At 36.8% G+C, this 27,007-nt stretch overlaps 1 protein-coding gene across 3 annotated transcripts in view; it reads right to left on the bottom strand.

The window, feature by feature from the left end:
• Window positions 1-27,007, bottom strand: part of ccser1 (coiled-coil serine-rich protein 1) — a 146,906-nt gene that overhangs the window by 86,896 nt on the left and 33,003 nt on the right. For all 3 annotated transcript variants that reach the window (XM_008418423.3, XM_008418422.3, XM_008418421.3), the window contains exons 7-8: window positions 15,247-15,421; window positions 7,556-7,633 (exon numbers count right to left, since the gene is read on the bottom strand). In XM_008418423.3, the coding sequence (XP_008416645.2) occupies window positions 7,556-7,633; window positions 15,247-15,421 (253 nt within the window). The remainder of the gene's footprint in view (window positions 1-7,555; window positions 7,634-15,246; window positions 15,422-27,007) is intronic.

The raw sequence follows: 27,007 nt of genomic DNA, 5'->3' as shown, positions 1-27,007 counted from the left end.
AGAAAGACTTTGTATGACAATACAATCAAAAAACGAATCAACGACATGCCAGATGGCTTCGGAGCAATGCGGCGCTGATATCAGAGGCACCATATGCTGATAACTCAGACATTACAACAGAGCACTGAATAATGTTTTTCATGAGTGTCCAGACATCAGGGACTTTAAACTGGATTCAAGACAAATTTAAAATATACATACATAAATCCTCAAAAGATAAACTAACCCCCTCTTTCCTCTTGGATACCTACTTTAGTCCCCTCTTCATGCTGGTTTACAAAAAGAGCTGGAACAGTTTATGATTTCCCATTCAGGAGCACTTTGTTATTGGCTCCTCATAATAAAATGGCACATAAAAGAATAATCAGAACACCATATGTTTTAATCACTTTGACTTTGAAAACAAACATTAAATACATCCATTAGAAAGATCAACTGCTTGTTCAAATAAGATCACCACCTGGGTTTAACAAAGCAAATCAATAAGAGCCTCCCATTGGATAATTACAGCATGGACGATTGCTTTTCATCTGGCAACAAATGATTTATCCCCAACTCATGTAGTATGTAGATTCTCATTAAATAACCACGTTTAAAGACATCCTTTGGTCATTTAAATTTGGTAAAATTATTGACATTCATCAGGGTCATAAAAGAAAATCAACAGAAATTATATAAAATGACTAAAATTGGGTTGAATCTGGGAGAGGATTTTTAGAAACTGGAAGAACAGTCAGTGACGATCACCTGCGCTAAAAAACTGTGATGGGAAAAAATATATTCATAATCAACCATCACTTAAACATTAGGTTAAAATCGAACCCCAAAAAACAACTGCAGAACAAACAAATATGTTCAATAGATAAAACACAAAATTCATGTAAAACTAAAGGGATGGGATTAAACAACTATGAAGCTGGTTTAAAACCACAGATTAGTGAGGCTAATCTGGAAAAAAAGGTTTGAGTTTGATAGGAAGAATAAAGACTGGACTGGTAATGGAACAAGGTCGTGTGGTCTGATGAGTCCAGAATTACCCTCTTCCAGAGTGATGGGTGCATCAGGGTAAGAAGAGAGCTATATGCAGTGATGCACCCACCATGTTTAGTGTCTACTGTACAAGTAGGAGGTCAGCTGACCTTAATATGATCAGGTTGTTCCATCAGCTCCTTACTTCTTCCCTTTATGACACAACAATATTATAAGATAGTAATACCATCATTCATTGTGCTCAAACTGAGAGAGAGTGGGTCAAGAAACGTGAAATGTCATTTTTACACATAGATTGGCCACCAGGAAGTCCATTGACAATATTTGGGATGAGATTTTTCCCACGATCTCCACAAGTTCTCAGCAAAAACTTTATCCAGTATGCTACGGTAGAAGCTTATCGGAACAGTGCCACTGCTACATGTGTGCTGTAATCAAAGCTAAAGGCAATTCAACACAGTATTACAGTATGTGACCTTTTTTTTTTCTAACCTGTCCTGTCCAGCAGTGTAGCATTCTGAATTCAGTGTGTGACCTTTTCTTTTGGACATGCCGGGTTTTGTCATTCACATTCTCCCTTTGTGTCTGTTTTAGTTTCATCCGCCCATTCATCCATGATCTAAACCTGTTTATCCTTCCATCTTGTCATGTTAAAACCAGAAATTTCTAATTTTTTTTCTGAGATTTTACGTGATAGACCAACAAAGTAGCTCATCATTGTGTAGTGAAAGACAAGTGATGCATGATTTTCTTATAATACCAAATAAAACCAAATAATATGTGTTCATGATACACATGAATGCAGCATTCACATGTATTTATTCCCCTCGACTCTGATGCCTCAAAATCAAATCAAACAACCAACCAACCAACCATTCGCACACACTCCACTCCAATTTAGACAGAACAATTAACCCATCAGGCATTTTTTTTAAGCTCTGGGAGTTAGTTGGAGTACCCTGAGGGAATCCAGGCGTGTTGAATGAAAACCCAAAGCTGGGATTTGAACCGAGGACCTTATAGCTGCCAAATGTGTCACCTTTCCACACTCATCAAAACATTTTTTTCAGCTGGTAAAAATAAAACATTTCACAATAAAATTATTTTTGCTCTCAACCTGATGATCTTGGACACCATGGCAACAAGTTTCGACATCACTGATTTATGGTGGTGCGGTCTTTTAATGATTAATGATTTTAAGAGAGGGTTGGACAGTTTAGTAAAACCATTATCCCCGATCCTACTTTTCATTCTGTCCACCTATTACAAATATTCACAGAAGGTTTAAACCACAGAGGCCGTCTTCAAGCTGTGTCCCAGCCTACATTTTTAATTTTTCCTTATCATCTAGCAGCCACTGATACTTCATGTAGGTCAGTAAGGAGGCCAGAAATGCACACTCTCACTGACACAGACGCATACTCTAATGCAGTGTGATAATGTAAAATTCAGTATGGAGCTTTCAGTTAAAACACACATCAGGATACGGATATGGACCCATGCAGACTTTGAGCAGAAGCACACTGGAAAGAAAGCCACAATCCTCTCCGTACTAGCGGTGTGTGCACTTTCTGGCTGTACAGTATGAGATTGTGCATAAAGTGTTACAAAAAAACACGATCACAGGCAGCATCGCAGACTTGGGACTTGACTCTCCCATGTGACACCCCAACAAGAAGTCTGCAGCAATCTAACTAGGGTATATGTCAGAGAAAAGCTTGCCAAAAGCCCTCTCTGGGTAGATTTAAACCCTGCTAACACACTCACACACATGCAGGCAGTTCAGCAGCTACCCACACATATGCTCCCTGCAGAGATTAATAAATCTTATTCAGATCACACGGCTCTGATGAACTTGGTTGACAGAGGGGGTCTGCAGCCTGTCGAGGCAAGTGAGGCACTTTGCCCCTCTCTCATTCAGCTCACCCCTACTCCACTCGCTTTTCATCTTTGTCTTTTTGTCTTTTTTGCTATCCTCTTCTTCATTTCTCTCTCGCCGCTACCCTGCATGCCTTACCCCACCAATCTCTTTCTTCCTATTTGATCTCTTCATAATTCAGCAAGAGCTGATGTGGAAAAAAGGCTATTAATTGCAATGATAAGGCTAAAATTGAAGACGACGCACAGATCAAAGGAGGGTTCAGTTTTATATTTTTGATCACAGACAGACTGCTGTGCTCTTTTCTGGGCTCTTTTAACTAAACAAGCTGGACCAGTGTATTTTAGGCATCAGTGCGTGTGTGGTTTGATCTGTGGTTTAAAGTAGAACTGAGCTTGTGCCTTGTTTGAATAAAAATCCATTCATGTATCAATTTTCTCTACCTGCTTTGACTTGTAAGGGTCACACGGAACTAGAGCTTCTCCTAAAAGAGAAGCAGAGTACACTCTGGACAGGCCATCACTGCAGGGAGACACATGTGACAAACACCACTGAAAACTAATTCATTGAGAAGAAGCTAACAAAATTGTCCTGATATGGATACAAAACCACTAAATTATGGTGCATGCTCTTATCTAAGTGTTATTTGCTACAATTGTGTGTTGTGATCAGGAGACATGGTAATAATTTTCATAGCTGTCAGTGTCAAATCTCTGTATAGTGTCTAACCATCTCTCTTATAGGCCAACTCCGAGACTTTAGTTCACTCTTTTATAACTTCTATGACAGGTTAAAGTTTATTTTAAATACATTCACATAATTTGTAATGTCATTTCACTTTAAATTGATTACTGAAATGTTCTGCTTTCCTAAAAAAATAGAATATAAAATACATTTATTTATAGACCGCTCTATACATTGAAATTCAGCAGCAATAAATGCTGACAAGAAATGAAAAATGAGTTCACATCACACACTTTTGACCATAAAGACTGCGTATCAATTATATGACCATTTAGGAAATGACTAGGTTTCTCTGATTAGCATTAAATGCTTTTAAGTAATAAAACTCTTAATGGTCTTAATCTACTCTTTTTATTCGATATGCGCTGCTCCTCCAAAGCTTCTGTAGAAACCTAAAGTGAAAATTAAAACAATTATTTTCTGCTACGTCCCTCACCTGTTGAACAGCCTCCCTGAGGACCTGAGGGCAGCTGAGAGTTTATGCTTTAAAGCAAACATCTGTTCAGTCTGGCTCATTATCTTCTTATTATCTTATCTCACTTATTATCTGGATTCATCTCTATTTATATTGTATAATTTGATTTGTCCCATTGACTGTATTGGCAAGAACAGTGTTTTTCAACCTTTTTTGAGCCAAAGTACATTGTTTTAATTGAAAAAATCACGATGCACACCACCAACCAAAAATGGAAACAAAGATACTCTCTAGCAGTCTATATTACATATATAGTCATTCTTATCAAAGTGTCTTGAAAAGGAATCAAATAAACACAAAAAATTATTTTTATTACATTTTACATTTCCTTTTACAAATTGCACTTAACATGTCCACTTCAAAAATACACCTGAACAGTACCACAACACTGTGGTCTTAAATTTAAAGAAGTTGTAGAAAACTTTAAAGTGCTTTACAAACTAATCCAAAAGCATTCTTATAGCCGGAATACAGAAAATAATTCTTATTCTAAAATAAGCAATAATATTTGGGAAAGATTTCACTGTTACAATATGAAGAGTTGCATGTACAAAATATCTGTATATTTTACCCACCTAGTGTGAAACCTGTGCATGTTTGGATGAAAACAGAGCTGATTTCCGGGCAGAAATTGAAGAAAGACAAAGCTCTTCCTCAACAGCTCTCAGTCTCTGTCTGCTTTTAGTTTTTATAGTAGCCAGGCTTGAGAAGCTCATTTCACACAGACGTGTTGTGGGAAATGGACTAATGCTCTTTCCAACTACTGCTGAGCTTCACTGTCTTTTCCATCACTGTTGTCACAGTCTTGCTAGATACAATCATATTTATGTCTATGAATACAGTGCTCTCACCGCTACCTGTAACATTCATGCATCACTAATTTTCTTGTTTTATTGTAAAATGCTCTGTACCTACTGCCATCTAGTGGTAAGAAAATTACATGATTACGCTGCTAATCACTACTACAGCAGACACTCGAAGATGGCATTATTTGCAGATAATTAAGTCATCCATCCATCCATTTTCTTACACCCTTGTCCCTCAGTGGGTTCAGGAGGGGTGCTGGTGCCTTTCTCCAGCTAGCGTACCGGGCGAGAGGCGGGGTCACCCTGGACAGGTCGCCAGTCTGTCGCAGGGCAACACAGAGACACACAGGACAAACAACCATGCACACACACACTCACACCTAGGGGCAATTTGGAGAGGCCAATTAACCTGACAGTCATGTTTTTGGACTGTGGGAGGAAACCGGAGTACCCGGAGAAAACCCACGCATGCACAGGGAGAACATGCAAACTCCATGCAGAAAGACCGGGACAGGGAATCGAACCCAGAACCTTCTTGCTGCAAGGCAACAGCTCTACCAACTGCGCCACTGTGCAGCCCGGATAATTAATTCATTTTCAAAAAAATCTTTTAAGACCAATTACCGTATTTTCCATATACAATAAGCCACTGGTATCTCTGCTGCTCTCGGTTTTCCATAAGGACCCAGCAGAGGGCTGCGTCCTAATAAATCTGCTGGATATATTAAGGATGCAGCCCTCTTTCTTCAAAGCCAAACCATGGTTTCGTTCACGCCAAGCTGACGTGCAGCGGCTCTATTTCCCTCCTGTACTGCCAGATTGACAGACCTCAACTTAAAATCTGCATTTTATGAGTTTGAAAACATTTCTCTGTCGTGCCTGCTGTTAGCAGTGCTTGTTCTAAATGAAAATTAGCGTGTTCTTCTTTGATTTTGACTTCTAAAGATTCACTTCCTGCTAAAGAGCCCCCGGGTGGTTGAAGAAAAATCCACAGAAAAGCCGCACCGGGCTACAATCCACATGGTTCAAAGCTTAGGAAAAAAGTAGCGGCTTATAGTCTGGAAAATACAGTACCGTAGGTGAAATTGGATAATTTCCACGGCACACCTGACGATCACTCACGGCACAGTAGTGTGCCACGGCACAGTGGTTGAAAAACACTGGGCAAGAACTTTCATATCCTAAAGATGCTGTTTGTTAAAAATTGTGTTTTAAACACAAATACCTTGACCACTGCATGTTAACATTTTTGTTTTTCAGGTTTTATTCATTTGAGGGTTTTTCAGAAATGACTTTTGTCTTAGCAACATTTACAATCTAAAGATCAATTTTTGTGATGGTTCCTGCAAAATAAGTAATAATGGCCCAGAGCCCCAAAACTACATGACTCTTTGTAAAGCAAAAACTGAAATGTATAAATGCTTAGCATTTAAACACTGTTATGGTTAAGGAGCCATAATTTTATTTTCATTCTTTGGTTTTTGAACATAGAAAAACATCAAACCTTTACAAAAAAAGACAGAATATATTTTCTTATAGAGAGTGTTTCATATGTTTATAAGGAAAATATTACTGTATTCTTTGATTAAGTAAGTTCTTTGCAAATACTGCATGAAAATACCCAGAAAAACTGCTAAAATAAGCCTTTTTATTTCATTTCTATCTAAAACAGTGGTCAGTTTTACATAGATTTTTGCCAAAGCGTGTAAGAGTCAGCGTAGAGGGCCAAAAGAGCCACATGTGGCTCCAAAGCCGCAGGTTGCGGGCCCCTGCCGTGCATGGACAGCTGTGTGCTCTTTGAGGGGAAGACCTGCAGCTGAGCGCAGACACGCACAGTGAGCTACAGCCAGTCCCCAATACGGTCATATTTTCACTGCTCATTGACTACAAACCTCACTGTAAAGGGTAAAAAATGTGTCTATGTTGAAAACCAGATTTGTTTGATCATTGAAGTAGAGTTAACAGCTTACAATACAGTTTTACAAGTCATATACATGTCATTATTAAAAAAACGTAATTGCAAAATATGGACACATGGCAAGGTGGCATGTGTAGCACTAACAATTGTTATGGATGACCGATCCAGGATCAGCATCTTTTCCAAAATATGTTATTTTTGACTGTCAATATTTAAGTCCACACAACCCCAAATAGCTATTGGTCTAAAACTAAAAGTGTTATTCCTGTGTTGTTCTCTCTCCTGTACACAGTAAGCCACCGTCTAAGTCACTGAGCATTGCAGCTCATGAATGAGGCTTGAGGGTAAATTATGTGTTATCAAAGGAGCTGTTATAGACAAAAACAACAGATTAAGTCAATCAGTGGAGCTATAAAGCACTGACTTGATGTGTCTCATTGTACTTTAAGTGTGACCAGTGGAGTCCATGGTTTATAAATAACACTTTATTAGCCTGTGCTATATGCAGCGACCACGCAGTCTGAATCTACGCGTGTCGTCTCCTGTTTGTGTGAAGTTTGATATCAATCATCGACTCATCTGCCTAAATGAATGAGCCACTGGCTCTGCACAGAGCCAAACAGCACCACCAGAATCTATTACTTATATTCTCACGGCATGGCTGTTTACCGTGACAATTAATAAAAATATGACATACACAGGCATAATGCAGAAACAGGATAAAATGGCCTACTTGTGATTACCTTTAATGGAAGTGACTTCTCACTGCAAGGACTGATGGGTAGGGACTGAAGGCTGCTGGCTGGACTCGTCTCCGTGCTCTGCAGAAACATTCACAAAAACATCAGAAAGGCATCGAAATTATCATGTGAAGAAATCTTCATAAAATTGACTCAATTTGTGCTTTACTATGTGAGGGAAGTGGAGCTCTCTGAATTATTTAGCACTGATTGAACTTTGTTTTGTTGTTAAACTATATAGCAGAAATTCTTCATCTGATGCACGAATCTCTATACCATAACTGTTTCCCCAAATATCTGACAGACAATTTTACATGCGTCTACTGATCTCAGCTGGAGTCTCTATTGATTCAACAAAACGTCAAGGTGGGCGACATGGCTTTTTTTTTCTCTTTCTGTTATTTCACCGGGTTTCTTTCATTTTCTGGCTTCTAACGTCAAGCGTGATCAGATGCATTTTGGCAACAAACAACAACACAAGCAAAAACCAGGCAGAAAGCAAAGTCAAACACACACATACACACACATGTCCCATGCAGGCAATGGATGGACATGCAGACTGAAGGACACATGCATTCACCAAGTAACTTATGTGTCACTATTACTTTAGAAGGATTAATTGTAGCATGCTGGACTTCATTTAAGAGGGTTTAAATCTCTGAGTTTTGATGAACAGCCTACACACGTTTCTTTCATGCATGCGAAGTTTAGGCAGACTGATTGTTAGGTATGCATCTGTTTCAAGGTTTCTAAGGCGTTGGTCACGTAAAAAAGTAGTTTTTCCAAAAACCATCTCTTATGAAACACACGTCATGCCTAAAAATGTCATCATCCAAACAGAAAAGCAACCCAAAATCTTCATAAATCATAAATATGCCAGGCCTGTGTGTGGTCATTTAATGCATTCAGTGGGATGAAACAAAAATAAAGCAGGAGGCGTGGAGCAAGAGACGGGAAAAAATGGCATCCATGAGAGACTCTTAACAAATTTATGAATGTTTTATTTCTAGCCACATTTTGACCCTTCTCAGATTAATACTGTATGTCGTTTGGTGGGAGATTACACTGGAAAAACATACTTTTTACAACTAAATCCCAGATAATATAGTGCTTTGACCTACTTAAAATAAGTTGGGAGAAACACTGGAGTCCAAATCTTTGCAGGGTAAAAACTTGATGTTTTATTGGTTTGGCTGACCTTTTAGAGACACACACCTCCCTATCAGAATTATAGGTGTGCTATGGCGCCAGGCCATCAATGTGTCATCCGTGATCAATGCTTTTCCCTACATAGAGAGACAGCCGTGAACTCACTGACAACTACACCCACAGACACAGCATCCCTCCTTCATTCCTTCCTTCTCCAACACAAACACATCCTCTGTAAGGTCACCTCTGTCCCACAGCCCTCAACACACAACTGTCCCTACAATTAGATGTGGCTCAGTAAAAAGCCTCTCAGATTTAAGAATTGGCTGCTGGGGAGCCATGAATTTAATGACTTGCACTACACTGAAACTGAATGTCTACAGATGATGAATGGCTTCAGAAAGAAAAGCAGGTTTTGTAGTTAGATGCACACCTTTAATCACACACTCACGTCTCCTAAATCAAGAAGTGAAAGCCTTTAAATAAGAGAAGGGACATTCATTTTCACTCCTTCTAATTGACTTCAGGGTTTTTATAGGACAACAGCGCCATTTTCAAAATATCAGGGTTATCATAGTTCCTGGGTCAAGATGGTAGAAAGACTAGACTGGAAATACTCTGCTTATTAGTGAGCCTTTCTCCAGCACGGTGCTGGTTTTCATTCCTTTTCGCACCGTACCGCACACTATTTAGCTCTAGGAGTCCACAGAAACTTTCACACATTGTGTACATAACTCACACATGTCAAAACTTCATACTTTCTGGGCTCACATTCCAAAATTACCAGTATTTTTATTTATTTATTTACCAATCTTAAAGAATAACAGTTACAGTATAAATTTACAACAAATATTTCTACAGTGGATAGGATTTAACAGTGGAACCAGCAAAAATGAGACACTGCAGGGGGTGGATAGATGGTTGGACGGATAAATATATATATATATATATATTTTTTTTGTCAATCCTTATCTAAATCAAACGTAGAATTGAATAAAGTTATGTAACTTTATTCTCATATAAAAATCTGAATAAATAAAATAAATCTGAACAGGAATAAAATTGAAATTATATGAGAATAAAGTCATGGTATTACAAGAATAAAGTTATATTATGACTTTATTCTCATAATACCGTTTTATTCTTATGATACTACAACTTTATTCTCATATTTCAGCTTTATACTCTTGCTGCTTTATTCTCATAATATTTTGATTTTATTCCCAGAATTTTAATTTAATTTTATTTTTGTATTTCTTAACATGACCCTTATAACTCCATCAAATAAATCTATAAACTAGACTTCCAAGATTGTCCAGGAATTTTCAGAAAGCACCGGATCCCAAATGCAACAAACTTGTTCCTACAATTACAGAAAAAGTCAAGCAATTCTGTAGGGTTTAGAGTCAAACGACAGACTTGGAACAAGTATGTAGGGATTCAGAGCAATGTCCGGAAGAGCTGTGACTATGTACTGTAACAAATGGTACATCACACTTTAGTTAGAAACCATGGCTGACATTGACAAATGGGGATCATTGTGTGAGGCTGCTTTTACGCACACACGAGACAGCAGCAGTTTAGAAATGTTCCCTCTGTGCAGCCAAGAGGATAAACTGCTGAAAGAGAAATAATTTAGGAGCAGACGGAGAATGGCTGGCCAAATGTGCAAAGTAAACACTAGGAATACCAAGAGGTTCAGAGGTATAAGGCCTGTGGTCATTTTTGTGACATCATTAATTGTACTGATTGTGTCTGCTGATACTTTGCAAGATCTCAGATCCTGACATGTTTTTTGTTTGTTTTTTTAAATAATTTCTTTCAAAAATCCCATATTTATTTTAGAATTTAGATGTTGCCATGTTTCCACACAACTAGTACAAATTGATGAGTTATTAACAAGCTCCGACATAACACTGAGCTGATAAGCTGTATGTGTTAGCATGCTAACACTAGCAACAGCAAGCTCCGTCAATTAGGACAGATGACATAGTTTACAATTAATATCATGATACAGTTTGGGTTTATTGTGATACACAACATATCTTGCAGTATTTAAAATCTGCTCTTTCTTATCATGATAATGCTGTGGTTTTTAATGAAGTTGTGACCCAGACTATGACCCTCCTTCCAGCAACAGAACAAAAGCAACTAAGTCTGCAGCTGTTCTACTTAAAAATCCAATGGAAGCAATTTAAAAACAGTTCAAACTCCAAAACAAAGCTGCAGTTTGGCAGCATAGTCTTAAAAAAACGATAGGCTGGCAAACATAGCTGCAAAAATTAACAAATTATCTAAAAAAAAAAATAGCTACAGATTCAACTGACCAAAAATATTCTGTCAAACACATGAAACAAATGAAAACAATTGATACAGTCCAATAGTGCACGTAGGAGTGAAGAACTAAAACATCAGACAATTTTCAGTGTTCAATCACTGGAAGAGCAGTCTTTTAAACACAAGACATGCTTCGTCAAGAAAACACTGCAAATAATGAAATAGCAGGACCTGACACAATATTATAGCACAGACACAAGCTGAGCACTAACACTTCAGAAAACTATTCAGGAAGGAGCAATTAGGACTGCAGCCTACTAGCACAAGTCATGTTGTCACAGAAAATAATACTTTTGTATGTTTATACGTTTAAAATAAAACACTGTACAATGTGATAAATAACGTGGTGTAAAAGTCATTCCTCTTTTGTGAGATTTTCAGCCAATTTGTAACTTTCAAAGAAACCAATCTGTTTTAATGAAGGCCAGCTGAAATTTCCAATTCAGGATGAAGCCCCGTTTGCTTACCACCTCTTCCTTGTCACCAATCTTTGACCAAGACCTGCTTTTCTGTGCATACAAGACACATCTGAAATGCTTGTAATCCTTTTTGGTCGGTTCATATTTCTAACAGTATCCTCATGTTCCCTTTCCTCTACTGGTAAACAACTTGTTGCTCTGGAATATTCCACGAGTTAGATCTCATCCGTGGAACAAAGAATGATAAATAAAATATGTCCAGCGTACAGCCAAGTCTTAGTACAACATCTTTTCACTACTTTTCCTAAACATTTCAATTTCTAGTGGACAAAGCATACCACAATATACACTAACCCTAAGTGACTGACTCATTTTAAAGCCTAGGACATATTAAAATACTAGATGTTTCCAACACCTTATTTATACCAAAGAAGCTGAAACACCTACACAATGCAGGTGTGGTGCTTAGGAAACTAACACCAGATGTGCAGGGAAAGAAGAAAGCAGCACTGTCAAAAACAACCATACTATAGAAATACAGCAAGAATACCAAACCAAAACACACATTAAAACCCAAAGACCGTGACAGCAACATAATTTGCAAGTTAATGATGCAACAGAGAAACCAAAGAGGGCAAAGTGTCTCCTCTTTCATATTCATGTTCTGCTGCTGTGCACCCCTTCTCTCTTCTGCAACTTCATCATCCCTTTAGTTTATGTCACTCTATAAATTACTATTTCGTGTTTCTCTTGCTCCGTCTCTGTGGCCCTTGGAGAGAAAACAGCGCTATGAACAGCTAACAGATCAGGAGAAAACCGTATATATGCCTCAGTGGGCTGACGTTAGCTGCTCGCTTTGATCTTTAGAAGATTATATAGGTATTGAAGTGTTTGTTTGTTTTTTTGCTGTTTTTTTTAAAGAATCTTGCCAGGTTCTGGACCAAGTTGCTCCTTCATTTTTTTTCTGTACCATGTCACACCCAGTCAAGGCTTAAACAGTCCAGCCAACTGAATTGTATCAATTTACAAACATTTTTATACAGAGTAACTTACTATTTCTTGTCTTTTTTAAACTAATCTTTTTTAATTAGGTAAGTTAATAAGATCAGAATGACAGATTCCTAGTTATCACGCCAACCAGGAAGTTACAGTTGAAACCAGAACTTTACATGCACCGAAAAAAAGACACACATCTCACCGTCTGAAATTAGTCCAGATGTCTCTCTTGTTTTAGGTCAGCTAGAATTACCAAAGTTACTGTATTTCTATTTGCTAAATGCTGCAATAATAGAAGAAAAAGAATGCTCTGTTTATCTTGATAACCAAGTATTTTTACTGAATTATGGAGTTAATATGTTCAGAAACCGCATTGCTCAAGTATTCCTCAAGTATAAATTACATTTATTTTTCTGAAAATGTATGGCACCTAACAATTACATTGCAGGTATAATCACTGTTTGGGTCAACTGGCTTTAATGAAATATACCAGATTTTGATCCCATCAGCAACCTATAAGCAAGCTTGCATTATGGGTGGCATATAACCCCATCTCAACCGAGAAGATATGAGTAGATTATAGCTTATAACTTTAAATCATTGGCTGTCAAAGCGGGTACAAAGAGACCTGAAAGCTTCTATGACAGGCCATGTGTCGTGTGGCATGTGGCAAACGTCTCACTTTGATTCACCAAAATAGTCAGGAATAGAGATACCAAAAAGTGCAAATGTACAAAGTGGGGAAAGAAGCAAGACAGCTAGAACCTTACCACTCTTACCACTCTTAAACATGCCTTTTTGTTATTTAGCTAAAGGACAAAAAGGCATTAGATCACAAAACAACATATTCAACAAACATATCTGTGTATGTTGAAAATATTTAACCATAATCTGCTTTCCCAAAGACTTCTGCAAGTGTTTTTAAAACCTTTGCAGTGACGGAGTGTCCCCTGTCTGTATTTGTTATGTGACGTGTGGGACAGACCTGAGCCAACATGCTATGTTGTGTTATTATTAAAATCTAGTGATATGTATGAAATGCGAAATAAATAAATTATCTGTATGAGGTGCATAATCGATACTGTTTATGTGGAAAAACAGCTACATCATAAAAAAAATATATATATATATATATATATATATATATATATATATATATACTGCTCAAAAAAATAAAGGGAACACGCTCAAAAAAATAAAGGGAACACTTCAGTATTCACTTAAATGTTAAAGTGTCCCCTTTATTATTTTGAGGTATATATATATATATATATATATATATATATATATATATATGTTTTCTGATTGAGTTATCAGTCTGTAGTGTGATTGTGTCTTAAACTGATTCAACTATGGTGCGACCTATTACCTATTATTTGTTTGATTTCAAATTACTATAAACTCACAGTCAGAAATATAGTCAATTCATTGATGCCTCTGTCATTTCACATAAAAACTCAGATTTCCCTCTGGCATGGTTTGGACAAAAATGCAAAACTAAACCACATTTATCACTTATGAAACTGCATAACTGGTAGTGGTGCATAACTACAATTAAAATCTTCCAAAAAAAATTGTAAAAAAGATAATTATGTTCCTGACAAAAATTGGCACTAAACCACTATTTTATTTTTTTCTTCAACCATTTAAAGACTCAAAAGACTGCATGAGTAGGCAGTTGATACAAACCTACGGACTGCATAATTAAACCTTGCAAAACTACACTATTGCAACGTGTCAATGCTTTACTAAGTGACCATTAACATCAATCAAACCTATAGTAATGTGAAGGTAATTTTATTGAATTTCAAATATTCATAATCAGATGGTTTCATTGCCTGAGGTAAAGCTAAAGCTCTAAATAGACATTTAAGGAGCAAAGTTATAGTCTGTAACTGGATGATTTATGCATGCATTGCCTGCATGCTTGAGAACACAGAAACAGTATCATGGCAGGAACTTAAAGACATATAGCTTCATCCTCTGAAACGCAAAGAGGAGATTAAAGAGACAAGGTAAAAATGATAAGGAATCCACTTTTATGAGATTTAATAAAGCTGATTAATAAAGATATAAACAATTGAGAGAGTGCTACTTTTGATATAAATTTATGCCACTAAAAAAAATAATGTGATGCTTTTAGAACCTAATCAGTCCAAAGTAAAGCACTTAGCTTTTTCACATTTTCTCATGTCACAACAATAGTCTTCAATGTATTTTATTGGTGGTTTTATGTAAAACACAAAGACAAAGCAGCAAAAATTTCCAAAGTGGACAAAAAGTACAGAAATAAATATGGAGAAATTCAAGGATTTCTAAAGATTTTGGTTGTTTTTGCCACACTACATGTTCAAGACTATTGAACAACTTAACAACAGACAACGATAATTGAAGTAAGGCACAGTTTTTAAATGGTTTAATTTCTTAAACTATTTAAGAAATGGCTGTCTAAACCAACCTTCCCCACTGTGCAAAGGAGAACCCCTATGTTAAGTCATTAATTTTCAAAATATATATATATATTTTTGTGTGTTAATTTCATTATTCAGTTGCTTGACCCATAGGATTAAGCAATCATTTAAATATAAGTTGTCTGAGGGTACAATTACTTTTTCACCAAAGGCCAGGTCAGTTTAGAAAGCTTTGTTTCCCATCAGTAAAACGGATAGTCTCTTCAAAACTGCATTTCATATGAAAGTTCTGTGATCAGGGAATAATTACTTTTTGGCAGCACTGTAAATTAACATCAAATGTGACCATATGCTTGTTGCTGTGTGAAAATACATCACCCACCTCCTGTAATGTCCTTCTTAGTCTTAAAAGCAGGGTTTTGACCGCCGTGCATTCCTGCTGCATCAGTCTGAGCGGAAGGCTCTCCAGCCCCGGTGGTAGAGGGTCGTCATCCTTCCCTAAACCAGGTCCCACGCTACATTCAGTGGGCAGCAGACTGGTTGGTCGACTCAGTTCCCTGGAGAAGAGGCAAAGAGAAGTAAAAAAAAAAAGAAAGTAATAATAGCATGAACCAGCGTGAAAACAGGATCATTGACCTGGCTTCAGCTCTCCCTGCTGCTGTTCTTGTTGCCATTGGTGAGCACTGATAGTGTAGATGATACATTCTACAGTAATGTGGCGATACCAGCTGTTTTGTGGTATCCAAGTAATTCCAAAAACCCTGTGTGATATCGTGCGTGACCAGTGAAAAAGGCACAGACATCGTCCCAATTGTGTGACTGCGTGTGTGTGCATGCGTAGGGTTGTGTGTGTTCAAGAAGCTTTCTCAGTAAAAAAAGAGATGTACACAAGAAACTTTAAATACGAGGTTTACAGATAGTCCAAAAATCTCTCTAAAAAAGGTACGTTTGTAAAACCTGATGACTAATTTGCCTCTAAAACTCTCTACAAAGCGATAACACTTTAAAGCTTAGTCAATTTCATTCACTTTATCACAAAAAACTCAACTTAACTACTGTTTTAATTAACCATACCATTTGAAAAATACTGTGTTAAAATTAATTGGGTTTCCAAGATTTTTGGAAGGTTAGGGCCACCACCGTAGAGGAGTTATTCACCCTCTTGCTTGAAGCAAAAAGTTATTAGATTTGAATTTCAGCTTTCGATTTTTCTTTACAAAGTTTTCACTGTGCATGTGGTTTTTAGGGATGCACCCTTTGCAGTTTTCTGTCTGATCACCGATTACCGATCTAATAAAAATCCTGAACTGCCGATTCCGATTTTGGCAGATGCCAAGTTTTTTGTCTAAAATGTTGCTAAATGTAGCAAGAAAGTTGATGAGTTGCCAACAGTGACATGACTATTGTTACCTGCAAACATACAGACCTGAGCTGCTGGGCCGGTCTGCAACTCAAACCTCATGCACAGCAAAGCAGAAGAAGATAACAGTTGGTTTAAATACCTTTGCTGAGGTAGATAAAATCGGTGGTTCAGATCGGTTTCTCATGTAAAAAATCGTCTGATCACCGATTTCCCAAATTAGGGAAATTGGCACCGAAAAATCTGCTGGCCGATGAATCGATGCATCTGAACTTTGATTTCAACTTTAACCTTAAATGGATTAGTTTGAAATATGATTATTCTTTTTGTTTATTTAAATTATGGTTAAGTTAACCTGACTGAAATGTTTAGTTTAATTATTGCATTTGAATTTGATATTTATTGCATTTGTGTGTTTGCACATACTTATTGTTGATAAACCGCCTAATGGGTTTTTTTTTTGGCCTTTTAGGTCGGGTTTTTTTGATGGATCAGATTCTCAGATCCTCTTCTGAGCAAAGGATGGCGAGCTAAGGACAAGAACTTTGATCTTTTGAATTGATTTATTTTGAATTAATTTGACCCTCATTGTGTATTTGTAATTGTTTGTTGTTGTTTTTTCCCCCAATCATCAATACAAAAACACCAAAACTAAAACAGTGATTGTGTCTTCATTCACACCTCAGGCTCCTTCAAGAACCATCTTCTGATGCTGCTTTTGTAGCCGCAGTTAGCTGCGTAGCCCATAACTGTTACACACGTCATTCCTGACATCAAGAAACTGGTTAAATAACAAAACAATTTAATATGCTGACGTGACCTTAATTTATGCATTAACAACTCCCAGTTAAATTGTGATACTTTGACATCAGCATACATATCTTCACCTTTTTTATGACATTTTGAAAAGGTGAGCTGTGAAATACCACCTTCCTGTCTGAAAAAGCACACAGACACCCTCTGAGTTCATACTCTGCATAACAAGAGAGGGTGGAGTGGGAGTGATTGCAATAAAAGAGGCAGTCAGTAGCACGTGGAGCTCTTTATCATCAGGCGAGCATGTTCGCTTTGACTGATGGCCATTTAGAGGAGGGTGAGAGGAGATGAGAGGCCTTCTGTCTCATTCTCCCAGAAAAATGACCAAGTAAACAGCGGCAGAGAGCGTTAAGTCAGACAATAAATTCTGCTGGAAACTCAATTTTTTTTTAGACCAAAAGCATATCACAAAAATATCAATAACCCGAAATAATTCAGAACTGTATAATCTGAAAAGATGTAACTGCTTCGACTTGCTTTTATCTTTACCAGATCTCCAAGTTATGACGTCTCCTTTTTCTTTAAATCTGCAACTCCTCCCAAAGCAAGCCCCACCCAACCCTGCTCCTCAGCCCTCGTCTACCAACTCTTTAGTTTCCTCTTAGCCCATTCGTCCTCCGCCCCCTCTTGTCATGACAGCCACTCCACTGAGTTGATGCAGTATCAAAGCTTCAGGTAGCCCTCTGGGGATTCTGCTGAGCCGTCAGACAAACGTCGAGGAAACAGGCAGCCTTTTGAGGACAGGTGAACGGTGTCTGTCAAGAGGCTGTGGGTGTTTTTGTCCCCACTCTAAAACGGTAATGTTTGTAGTGTTTTGATCCTGTTTGACATCTCTGGATAAGGTGAACTATCGGCGTGTTTTTTTTTTCTCAGTTGCCCCACATGCTATTCAAGAGGGATGAGTTGGGCAAAAATAAATGACAAAAGATCAGTCAGTTATTCTTCTCTCTGAGCGCTGCGTCAAATAGCAGAGTGCAGCGCCAAAACAAAGTTGTTTTTTTCCCCCATTTCTGTCAAAAGGTTTTGTATTTTGTCTTACTGCATGTGTAGGTTTCTCAGAGGGTAACACATTTACCCTTTGTCTGACTTTTACAAGGTTTTGAAGTTTGATTTTTTTTTCTGTAGATGGCACTTTAAATTCTCCTGATAAAATAAATTCAGCTATTTCATTACACTTTTTGTTAGCCGTCTTAGAGATGTAGATTATTTACATGATGGAAACTGCAAAAAAGACAAGAAAAACTCATTACATCTTTTCTTAATTCTTATTAATTACTGTCCAGAAATTAATAATAACTTTATTGCAGCACAGTAAAATACTTAAATTAGACAACAGCTCCTGAAATGTCACTTTTTTCTAATTGTATCTCACACATCAGGTTTTATTCAAACAATAATTGTTTAAACATTTATGAGTTAGATTGTACACAACATAGCAAGGATGGTTTGTTGTTATTCTACACCCAAATAGTTAAAATATATTAATCTCTTTTAAGACTTTAGTGGCTTAAAAATTTGTAAAGCTCAACCATTGTTTTGTTTTTTTGAAGATTTTGAATGTAAATCTGAAGCTGTTCTCTTTGCTGTGTCTGAAAACAGATTTTATTTAGGGGTGTCAAGTTAGAGGATGTTGAGTACAAATGAACACCACACTTCAGATTTCAGTGTGAAAAAGGTTTTTACAACCACACATCATTTTCCCTCACTAACACAGATAAGTAGTGCTTTGTTCTATCACATAAAAGTGTTTCAGAATTAATGTAGTTACTTTCACCTTCTCTCACATTCCTACAAATTTTCCCTTTCAAAATCCCATACTCTTTAGACTCAAATTTTCAAACTTACGTTTTTTGTCACACTTATTTTGCGACTGTATTTGAAGAGGATTCAGATAGATGGACGGATGCACTAACTCATTAAGAGAAAGGCAAAACTTTAAAACCAGTGGTTAAAGTATAATGACAGCAGCAGCTTTGTATGAGCACACTTGCATAACAACTGCTGTGTGGGGAAAAACAAACTGGTGAAATATGGTGACTCATCTTCATGTTGGGGCCAAAACTTGCACATCACGGATATCTCAAAGACTTGGTTCTCAGTTGAAATTCCTTCCAGGAGTTTTACGCAAATCAATCTTATGTTCTGTGAATCTGTGGGTGCACGTGCATCCATGCATGTGATTTTTGTGGTCTGTAGTTACAGGGAAGACAAGTTACTTTCCAGCTAAGCATGAGTTTCATCTGCGGGTAATTACCCCACACATACGAGCACGTACACACTCACACAAAGGGAAGTGCAGCAAACAGTAGAAGACAAGTCTGTTCAGTGATGATAGATGCTATACAGGCAGGGAGGCCGTTCCTCCACTCAGGGTCATCTGTCTTTTCACTGTCATGAGCTGGTAGCCAGACACTCTCACTCTATTTCACGTTTTCTATAACTCTCTCTCTCTTCCTCGCTCGCTCTCTGTCTTTCTCTCTTACACGCACAAGCACACACACGCATGGACACCACCACAAATACACACACAGCACATCTGCAAAGCATGTGATTGCTGGGAATAGGACTCGGTGAGAGTAAGCAATTAAGAGATTATACAAAGTCCTAATATGAATTGATAGATGCGCATGTTCTATTACGCCAGCTAGTGGCAGAATCTGGTACTACTTGAGCATGTCCAAGTGCAGTTAAAGTAGTGTTTCTTTTGAAGTTTTATATATATATATATATATTTTTCAGAGAAAGAAGAAAGAAAAGTAAAGAAATGTTTTTTTCTAGTGCACCAATTTTCTCTAAAAGTGTGCACCACTCTCTTTAATCTTTCATTCTTTTTGAGGACATGTATTTTCCTGTCTGTTCTCTTCATTTCCCTTTTTTGTACTCTTCTATACATACAAGATTTTTCTGGCCATTCTCTAACTTCCACTGTCCTCTCCATCCGTCTGACTCACTCCTCTCAGCAGCCATTTTTCAACGGCTGTGTTAGAAGTGATCCATTTCACCCAACCTGAAAAAGCCAATTATCTGCCTTTTTATGACTTTCAATATTTTACCAGTGTTTTATTACAAGGCTGTTGGCTCTTGGTGCTGACACCTGAACACACACACACACACACACTGACAATAAACAACACATGCACAGCGAGAAACACACGTACCTATATGCATATTTCCAAGTCTCAGTTTACATAATATTCAGCTGATGAATAATGACTGCATGTCAAACAAACCGCGGGGGATTCAGGTGTGTTATCTTTAGCAGCAGTGAGAAACACTGGACTGCAACTTCGTCAGTCATCAATAAAAAAAAGGACACCGTCTTACGGATGATAATTGCAAGGGACACTTAAACACTGAGGCACATTTAGAAAAGCACTCGGTCTCCCCTGCCAAATTTTTCATCATTAAACATTACTGACAACGGCGAACACGTTTATGGGGGGGAATCCAATTTGTGTGTATGGCTGTGCTCATGTGTGAAATGCAGACATCTATGCCTGCGCAAGAGAAGTACAACCGTATAGCACGGCTATAAGAGAATGATCACCCTCATTTGTCACTCCTTCTTTCCACCTGACAGAAACGGCGCAGTCATCTGCATTCAGCACCTGAGGCTACGGATGTTTAATGCTGCCATTAAACTCATCTCCGACATAAAGTGCATCTGTGACTAAAGAGTGAGCACAAGCCGAGCTCCAGGCAGTGAATCTAATGGTGAATTCAACTCTCCAGACAGAGAGAGGAAGAAAATTTTAAACTAATGTTATATGGCAGGGTTAAATTTCTGATTAACCCTAATGTCCTCTATGCTTTCCCGTGCATTCTGCCCACCAAATCAATGCATGTATTAAACGAGGACCATGAAAGGCTTCCTGAGTGTTTACTTTGTTCTGGCAAAGCCTATCATCTTCAGAGACTGTCAACTTGTCTAACCACCACACTAGCCTTGAAAGAGTAAGGAAAAAAAGTTGTCGAACATCACTTCAATACAGAATTGTCCCCATTTGACAGTCAAATTGTGCATCCCTGAATTTCTCTGAATGTAGCATTATCCTGCTAAGACATTCAGAACTCAAGCCAATCAGAGAGCTTGTTCTGCGAGTGCAGAGCAGGTAAGAAACTCCCGAGACACATCCCCCTCCCCACCCTCTTATGGGACATGTGCCAACAAGAATTGCTTTTCAAATTCCTTGAAAATATCCTTGATGGACTTCTCGGAAGAGCGAGAATAACTTCATCCTAGAGTGAGGCCACTTAAATCTTCCAACATGTCCTCAGCAAGTAACACGTGAATGTTCCCATGACAAATGCTTACAACTTACTTGTTATGTGAATACTTCCGAGATGTTTCTTCAAACCTAGATTAGATTTTTAGTTAATTCAAGACAAATTATTTATTTAGTATCTTTTTTTTTTTTTTTACATAGGATCTACTTAATATATTAACAAAATTAAAATCCTCATTTGGATCTAATACTATCAACTACGATGTGTTTTTATGAAAAACCAACTTCATTCCGAAAAATTTTATTAGTAGATTAACTGAAGGCAATATAATGCAATAAAAATGTATTAGTTAATATATGTTCATTTTAAAATGTGAATATGTTTTAAATGTTTGTTGATGTTTGCCTAAAACATCAACAACCATTGATGCTTTAGACCAAAACTATGTACACAATATTTTACAATTGCTCAGTTTCATAAATTTTTTTTATTATTTCAGTTAATAAACAATCAAAATTTTGCTGTAAATGACAGAAAACCCTCTTAAGTTCTGATATAAAATTACACGGCTCATTTGTTAGCACTATTTTCATCATCTGTTGGAGTTTCTTACTGAGAGGGATTTGTGGATTTTGACATTCTTATTGGTAACAAAACACTACAAATATAGAGGATATATGTAAAAAAAAAAAAAATTTGCTATGATGATACTACTGATTGTACATTATATCTGCAACATGAGATCCTTCCTAATCTCAACCATCATCATCTTGGATATTTGAGTGATAACCACTTTTATTTTCCCTTCCAAACTAAAATACTCACAGTATTTAATTTTTTTTCCACATTTTATGTTTCAGCCTCATTCCACATTAAATTAAATGTTTCCTACAAAATTACACACAAAAACAAATTTATTAGGAATAGAAAACCAAGAATTTTAAGGAAAGAGGCTAATTTAGTACAAATAAAGCTGTAACACAAAGTAACTGTAAGTATTCTTGAATTTAAATGAATTGATTACTTGGCCAGTGGTTGAAAACCCTATTGCAGAACAGTTCAGCTGTGATGCCATTTATTTTTCTCCATAAAATGCATCGACCCAAAGAAGAAACCAGGGGGAGTTAGTAGAAGAGACTTGTGCTAGTTAATATTACAACTTGTTGTTGCTTGGAGAGAACAATCTTACTGACATCCCATGTGTCACATAACATATTCTTGTTTCAGAGAATGCTGCCAAGATATATTTTTATTAATTTTTTTCTCTTGTGTGGAAGCCTTAGAGCAATATTCCAAAAAAGAGAAGTATTATTGCTTATAGCTCAAAAGGCTGGCTGTGTGTGTGTCTGCTATCCATACTTTCTGCCTCAGACATTCTGACACATGTTACTCTCTTGAGTTTACATTGTTATGCAGGCACTAAAGGATCCTCTCCTCTGTTATGTTTTAAAGATACAGTGCCCTTTTGTAATTCTTTATTAGAACTTAATCAAAAATGGCCAGAATGCCATGAGTGACAGATGCACCCAACAAACACAAAGCTGATTTTTTTGTTTTAATTATTAATCTTAATCAGTAAATTGTGCATCCAAAGGAGAAAATAATTTGGATGATGCATTTTGTTGATCTTATTTACTACTTAGGGCCATGATAGTATCCCATTGTTTATTCTCAAGCACCGATAATAAAGAACCAGAATTTCAATGACAGTATAATTACATCGCAACTATGTTTGTTTAAATAAAGTGCTGCCTCATTATACTTCGGATGACCCTACAGCCATTAAAGCTAACATGTAAAAAAAAAACTATTACATCACATGCTATATATTAAAATTTCCACATTATAAGATGCTAAATGCGTAATGAGCTTTTAATTTGAGCTTGTATGTACCAAAGCCTGCAGATAGTTCCACAGTGCTGTCACTGTGAAAAACAAAAATTAAAGCATATGCACTTCAGCTTTTCATCTCCATTCTTCCTGTCACAGCAAGGCTGCCTTAGTTCCTGACAGAGACTAAAGATATTGCTTAAGATGAATCATCATTCTGATTTGTTGTTAGTTTCTTGTTCCATTGTTGTCACCACCTGCACAGAACAACAGGACTAGCGAACAAAGGTTTTCCAACTGAATCAGGGCAAAGTTATGATTTAAATTAGATTTAGCTTCTCTATTGTTACCAACTCTCCCTTCAAGAAGAAAAATTATGAAATGTCTGTGCTTGAGTTATTTAGCATTTAGCATTCCAAATATAAGTTCTCCTTATATTATAATGGTAAACTCTAGATCAGGGGTGGGCAACTCCAGGCCTGGAGGGCCGGTCTCCTGCAACTTTTAGATGTGTCTCTACTTCAACACACCTGAGTCAAATAATTAGGTCCTTAGCAGGACTCTGGAGAACTTGACTGCACTGAGGAGGTGATTCAGCTGTTGGATTCAAGTGTGTTGGACCAGGGAGACGTCTTAGAGTTGCAGGACACCGGTCCTCCAGGACCAGGATTGCCCACCCCTGCTCTAGATCTTCACTCATTTTGATTTTGAGTCCGTGCAATTGTCAGAAACTTGTCAACGATAGGCTGCACAAGCTGTAATTCAAATAAAAAGCTATAAACTACATATCATAAAAGAAGGAATCACCGTTCTTAAGAGTATGTTCATTCAACTGTTTAATTTTGAAGGCAAAAAAATAAAAATCAATAATATCACAAAGGTATTTATAGGATTTTATATCACAGCTCTGCATTCTGGTTTTGTAAGTTGTAAGTGGGTGTTGGGAATGTGCAAAACAAAGAATAAATAATGAAAAAAGACAAAGAACAGGAGGAAAAAGAAGAGTTAATCATTAGAATATAAAATTATTAACTCACTCAGAAACAGGATTAACATATGGGAAAATCATAAAGCCCTATTAATTCCTAAACTGGAGAAAACAAGGTCACAATGAGAAAAAAATTTGAGGATGAACAATAAAAAACAGGCTTAGATATAATGACATCACATTTTCTGGGATAAAACTGAGCAAAAGCACTTCAAAGCGTTTTCTTGGGAAGCAGGCTTCAACTCTCTGACATGACCAGTAAACAGCCTGGATCTCAATCAGACTAAATTTATGTTGAAACAGAAATATATTGTTCTTGGCATGGCATCAGCTTGCAAACTTGATCTGTCAAGTGCCAACAACAAGACAGCTGGAATCTGATGGATGAAAGATATTGTTTCCTATTACTAAAGTCTATGGCTCAATGAATATAAGCTGTCAGAGAAACCCGAGGAGGCACACTCCCTTCCAAGGCTATTTTATCTTCTTGGTAAATAATAAATATGCAATTAAATAAAACAAGAAGACACTAGTTTATTGACATACGATTTAAACCAAGACTTTTTTGCGTAGCATATCACTTAAATTGTTCATTCAAAATATTCAGGAAATATCCTTAGCTATCACTCTTACATGCTTATTGAAGACGTCTTTAACTGACAAGTGAATACACTGGAAAACACCAATGCCATAATATATACCCCTAGCCAAGATGGATTTAAATTTATCTTTGTTTATCTCATTTGTTTCTGATAACAATAGACATTTCCTAAAAGATAGAAAGATAATGTTGAAGAATAACGGATTTGTTTTTATTTTCATTTTATGAAAAAATGCTATGTTGCAGATTAAATCCAAATCTGCCAGGGCTACCAATAATGTAAAAGCATAATTGATGATAATGCTTCAACTACAATAGCCAAGAAAGTTTCAACTTTAAATATAAATATTTTATACTTTCTAAAATTTAGAAACACAGCTTTATAGAAAATACTAGCAAAGGGCATTAGTATTGTAATCCATAAGTGTTTTGATGAAAGATATTCTATTCAGAATTTTTGAAATTTTTTGACAAACTGTGGAAAAAATAAGGGGTATTATCCCTCTCTTAAACACGGCAAAAAACGCAATGGTACAACAAATAAGCCTTTTAAGAGCAGGATATTAAAAAGGACGTATAATACATATTTGAAGCCCCGTATTTTTTATTGCACAATATTGCATGATTCACAGTTCAAAACAAATCCTTATTTATCTCGTGCTGCCTGTTATGTGGCCCCTCGGCTCTGCTGTCGCCTGTAATATTAGCTCTGGGCTCTTTAAGCCCATAAAAGCCCATTTTCTTCTGACTGGCAGGCTTTGTGGAGGCCTGCCGAGGGGCAGCACCCAGTGCTTGTGAGCTGAGCATCATCCTCTCTGTCATCGCAGAGCTTCTAAAACCCAACTCTAAACCTACTAAGTAACATAATTTCTTGTTCTCGACTCAAAATGGCAGCTTCACTAATCTGCATGCACACATTTATTCTCTGGCTCTTGGAAATCAACAGCGTAGCAACATCTCTGTTAGAACATCTCAACCACTGTGTGACAAAATAGAGGATTAAGTTATCTGTGCTCACATTTTGCGTTTTTAGATTGACTGTTGTTTGGAGTGGAAAAAACACTCAGCAGTGTGAGAAACAGAAATAATTCTCAATATATGCCAAAAGTAACCAAGGTTCTGTCAATGTTAGGAATCCACACAGAAGACTTCTCAGCTGGTCTATTCTGAATTAAGACGACATTTTCACTAATCTAAAACTTGATCTTCAATTATTCTCCCCATCTAATTAAAACAATGACCAACTTCAGATTGATTCCAAATATCAAAAACATGGGGAACAGTTAATATATTTTCTTTAAAGTGCATGTTGACACAAGTAATACTAACGACAGTAAATTATCAGAAATTTGTATAGCTGCAATATTTTCTTAATTTTTTTTCACTTTTACAGAGTTTAATAAGGTTAAGAAATAAATATTTGAGAACAGCATCTATAAATACATAATCTGTATTTGAAGCTAAATGAGTAAATCATTCATAATGTGCCTCTTGACAGACCATGTCTTGTTTAATCTGAATAGAAAATTATATAAATGTGACAGTTAAGGCAAACATGCCAAAACGTATAGTTTATTCCTTATGTTCTATGCAGTTCTTAACTCTGGTGGATCTATTTAAGTCCTTCCGTGGCAGAGTCGAGTTTTTATGGTTGTTGTGTTTAAGGAGTCACAGCGGCATGCTGCAAAACTGAGAAATATTCACTGTGACAAGTCTTTAAATAGTTTGCACAGAAACCGTATTCAGCTGTTTGGGGGATTTTTTTTTAGAGTCAATAAGGGCATCTAATTCAAACTTAATCACTATTTTTGTTTTAAAGGAGAGTTATTGTTTCAAGTTTTTATCAACTACGTTTCTTAATTTTTTAAACTCGAATCTCAATGCAAAGGAAACCTAACCTTTCCGTATATCAGTTATAATTATTCTAGTTAATAAAAAACACATATTTGATCTTGTCAGCAATGTCTACTTTCTTATAATTACATCTTTTTCATAATAGCTAAATTTTTGACAAAGATCCTGGACTATTATGGAGAAGAGATTGCATTTTTCAGATCCTTTTTGGAACCACTGAAGTAGATTAAAGTAGCTCACCAAACTAACTCTTATAGGAAATTCTTCTTTTACAAGTTATGATTGTTGCTGGGATAGTAGAATGTGTGTAATGGATAATTCCAACAAAGAAAGTTGGAAAACATTCAAGTTAAAGAGGAACAGCAAGGCTCTAGATCTTAAGAATGTAAATATAGAATGAGAGTACAACAATTTATCTCACTTTGCAGCCTGTGTGTGCAGCTGATCCCGTTTCCTTCACACTGCAC

This window comes from Poecilia reticulata, chromosome 9 (genome assembly GCF_904066995.2).
Source record: "Poecilia reticulata chromosome 9, P_reticulata-male-v2, whole genome shotgun sequence".
NCBI lineage: Eukaryota > Metazoa > Chordata > Actinopteri > Cyprinodontiformes > Poeciliidae > Poecilia > Poecilia reticulata.
This window is presented reverse-complemented; position numbering and strand designations above follow the sequence as displayed.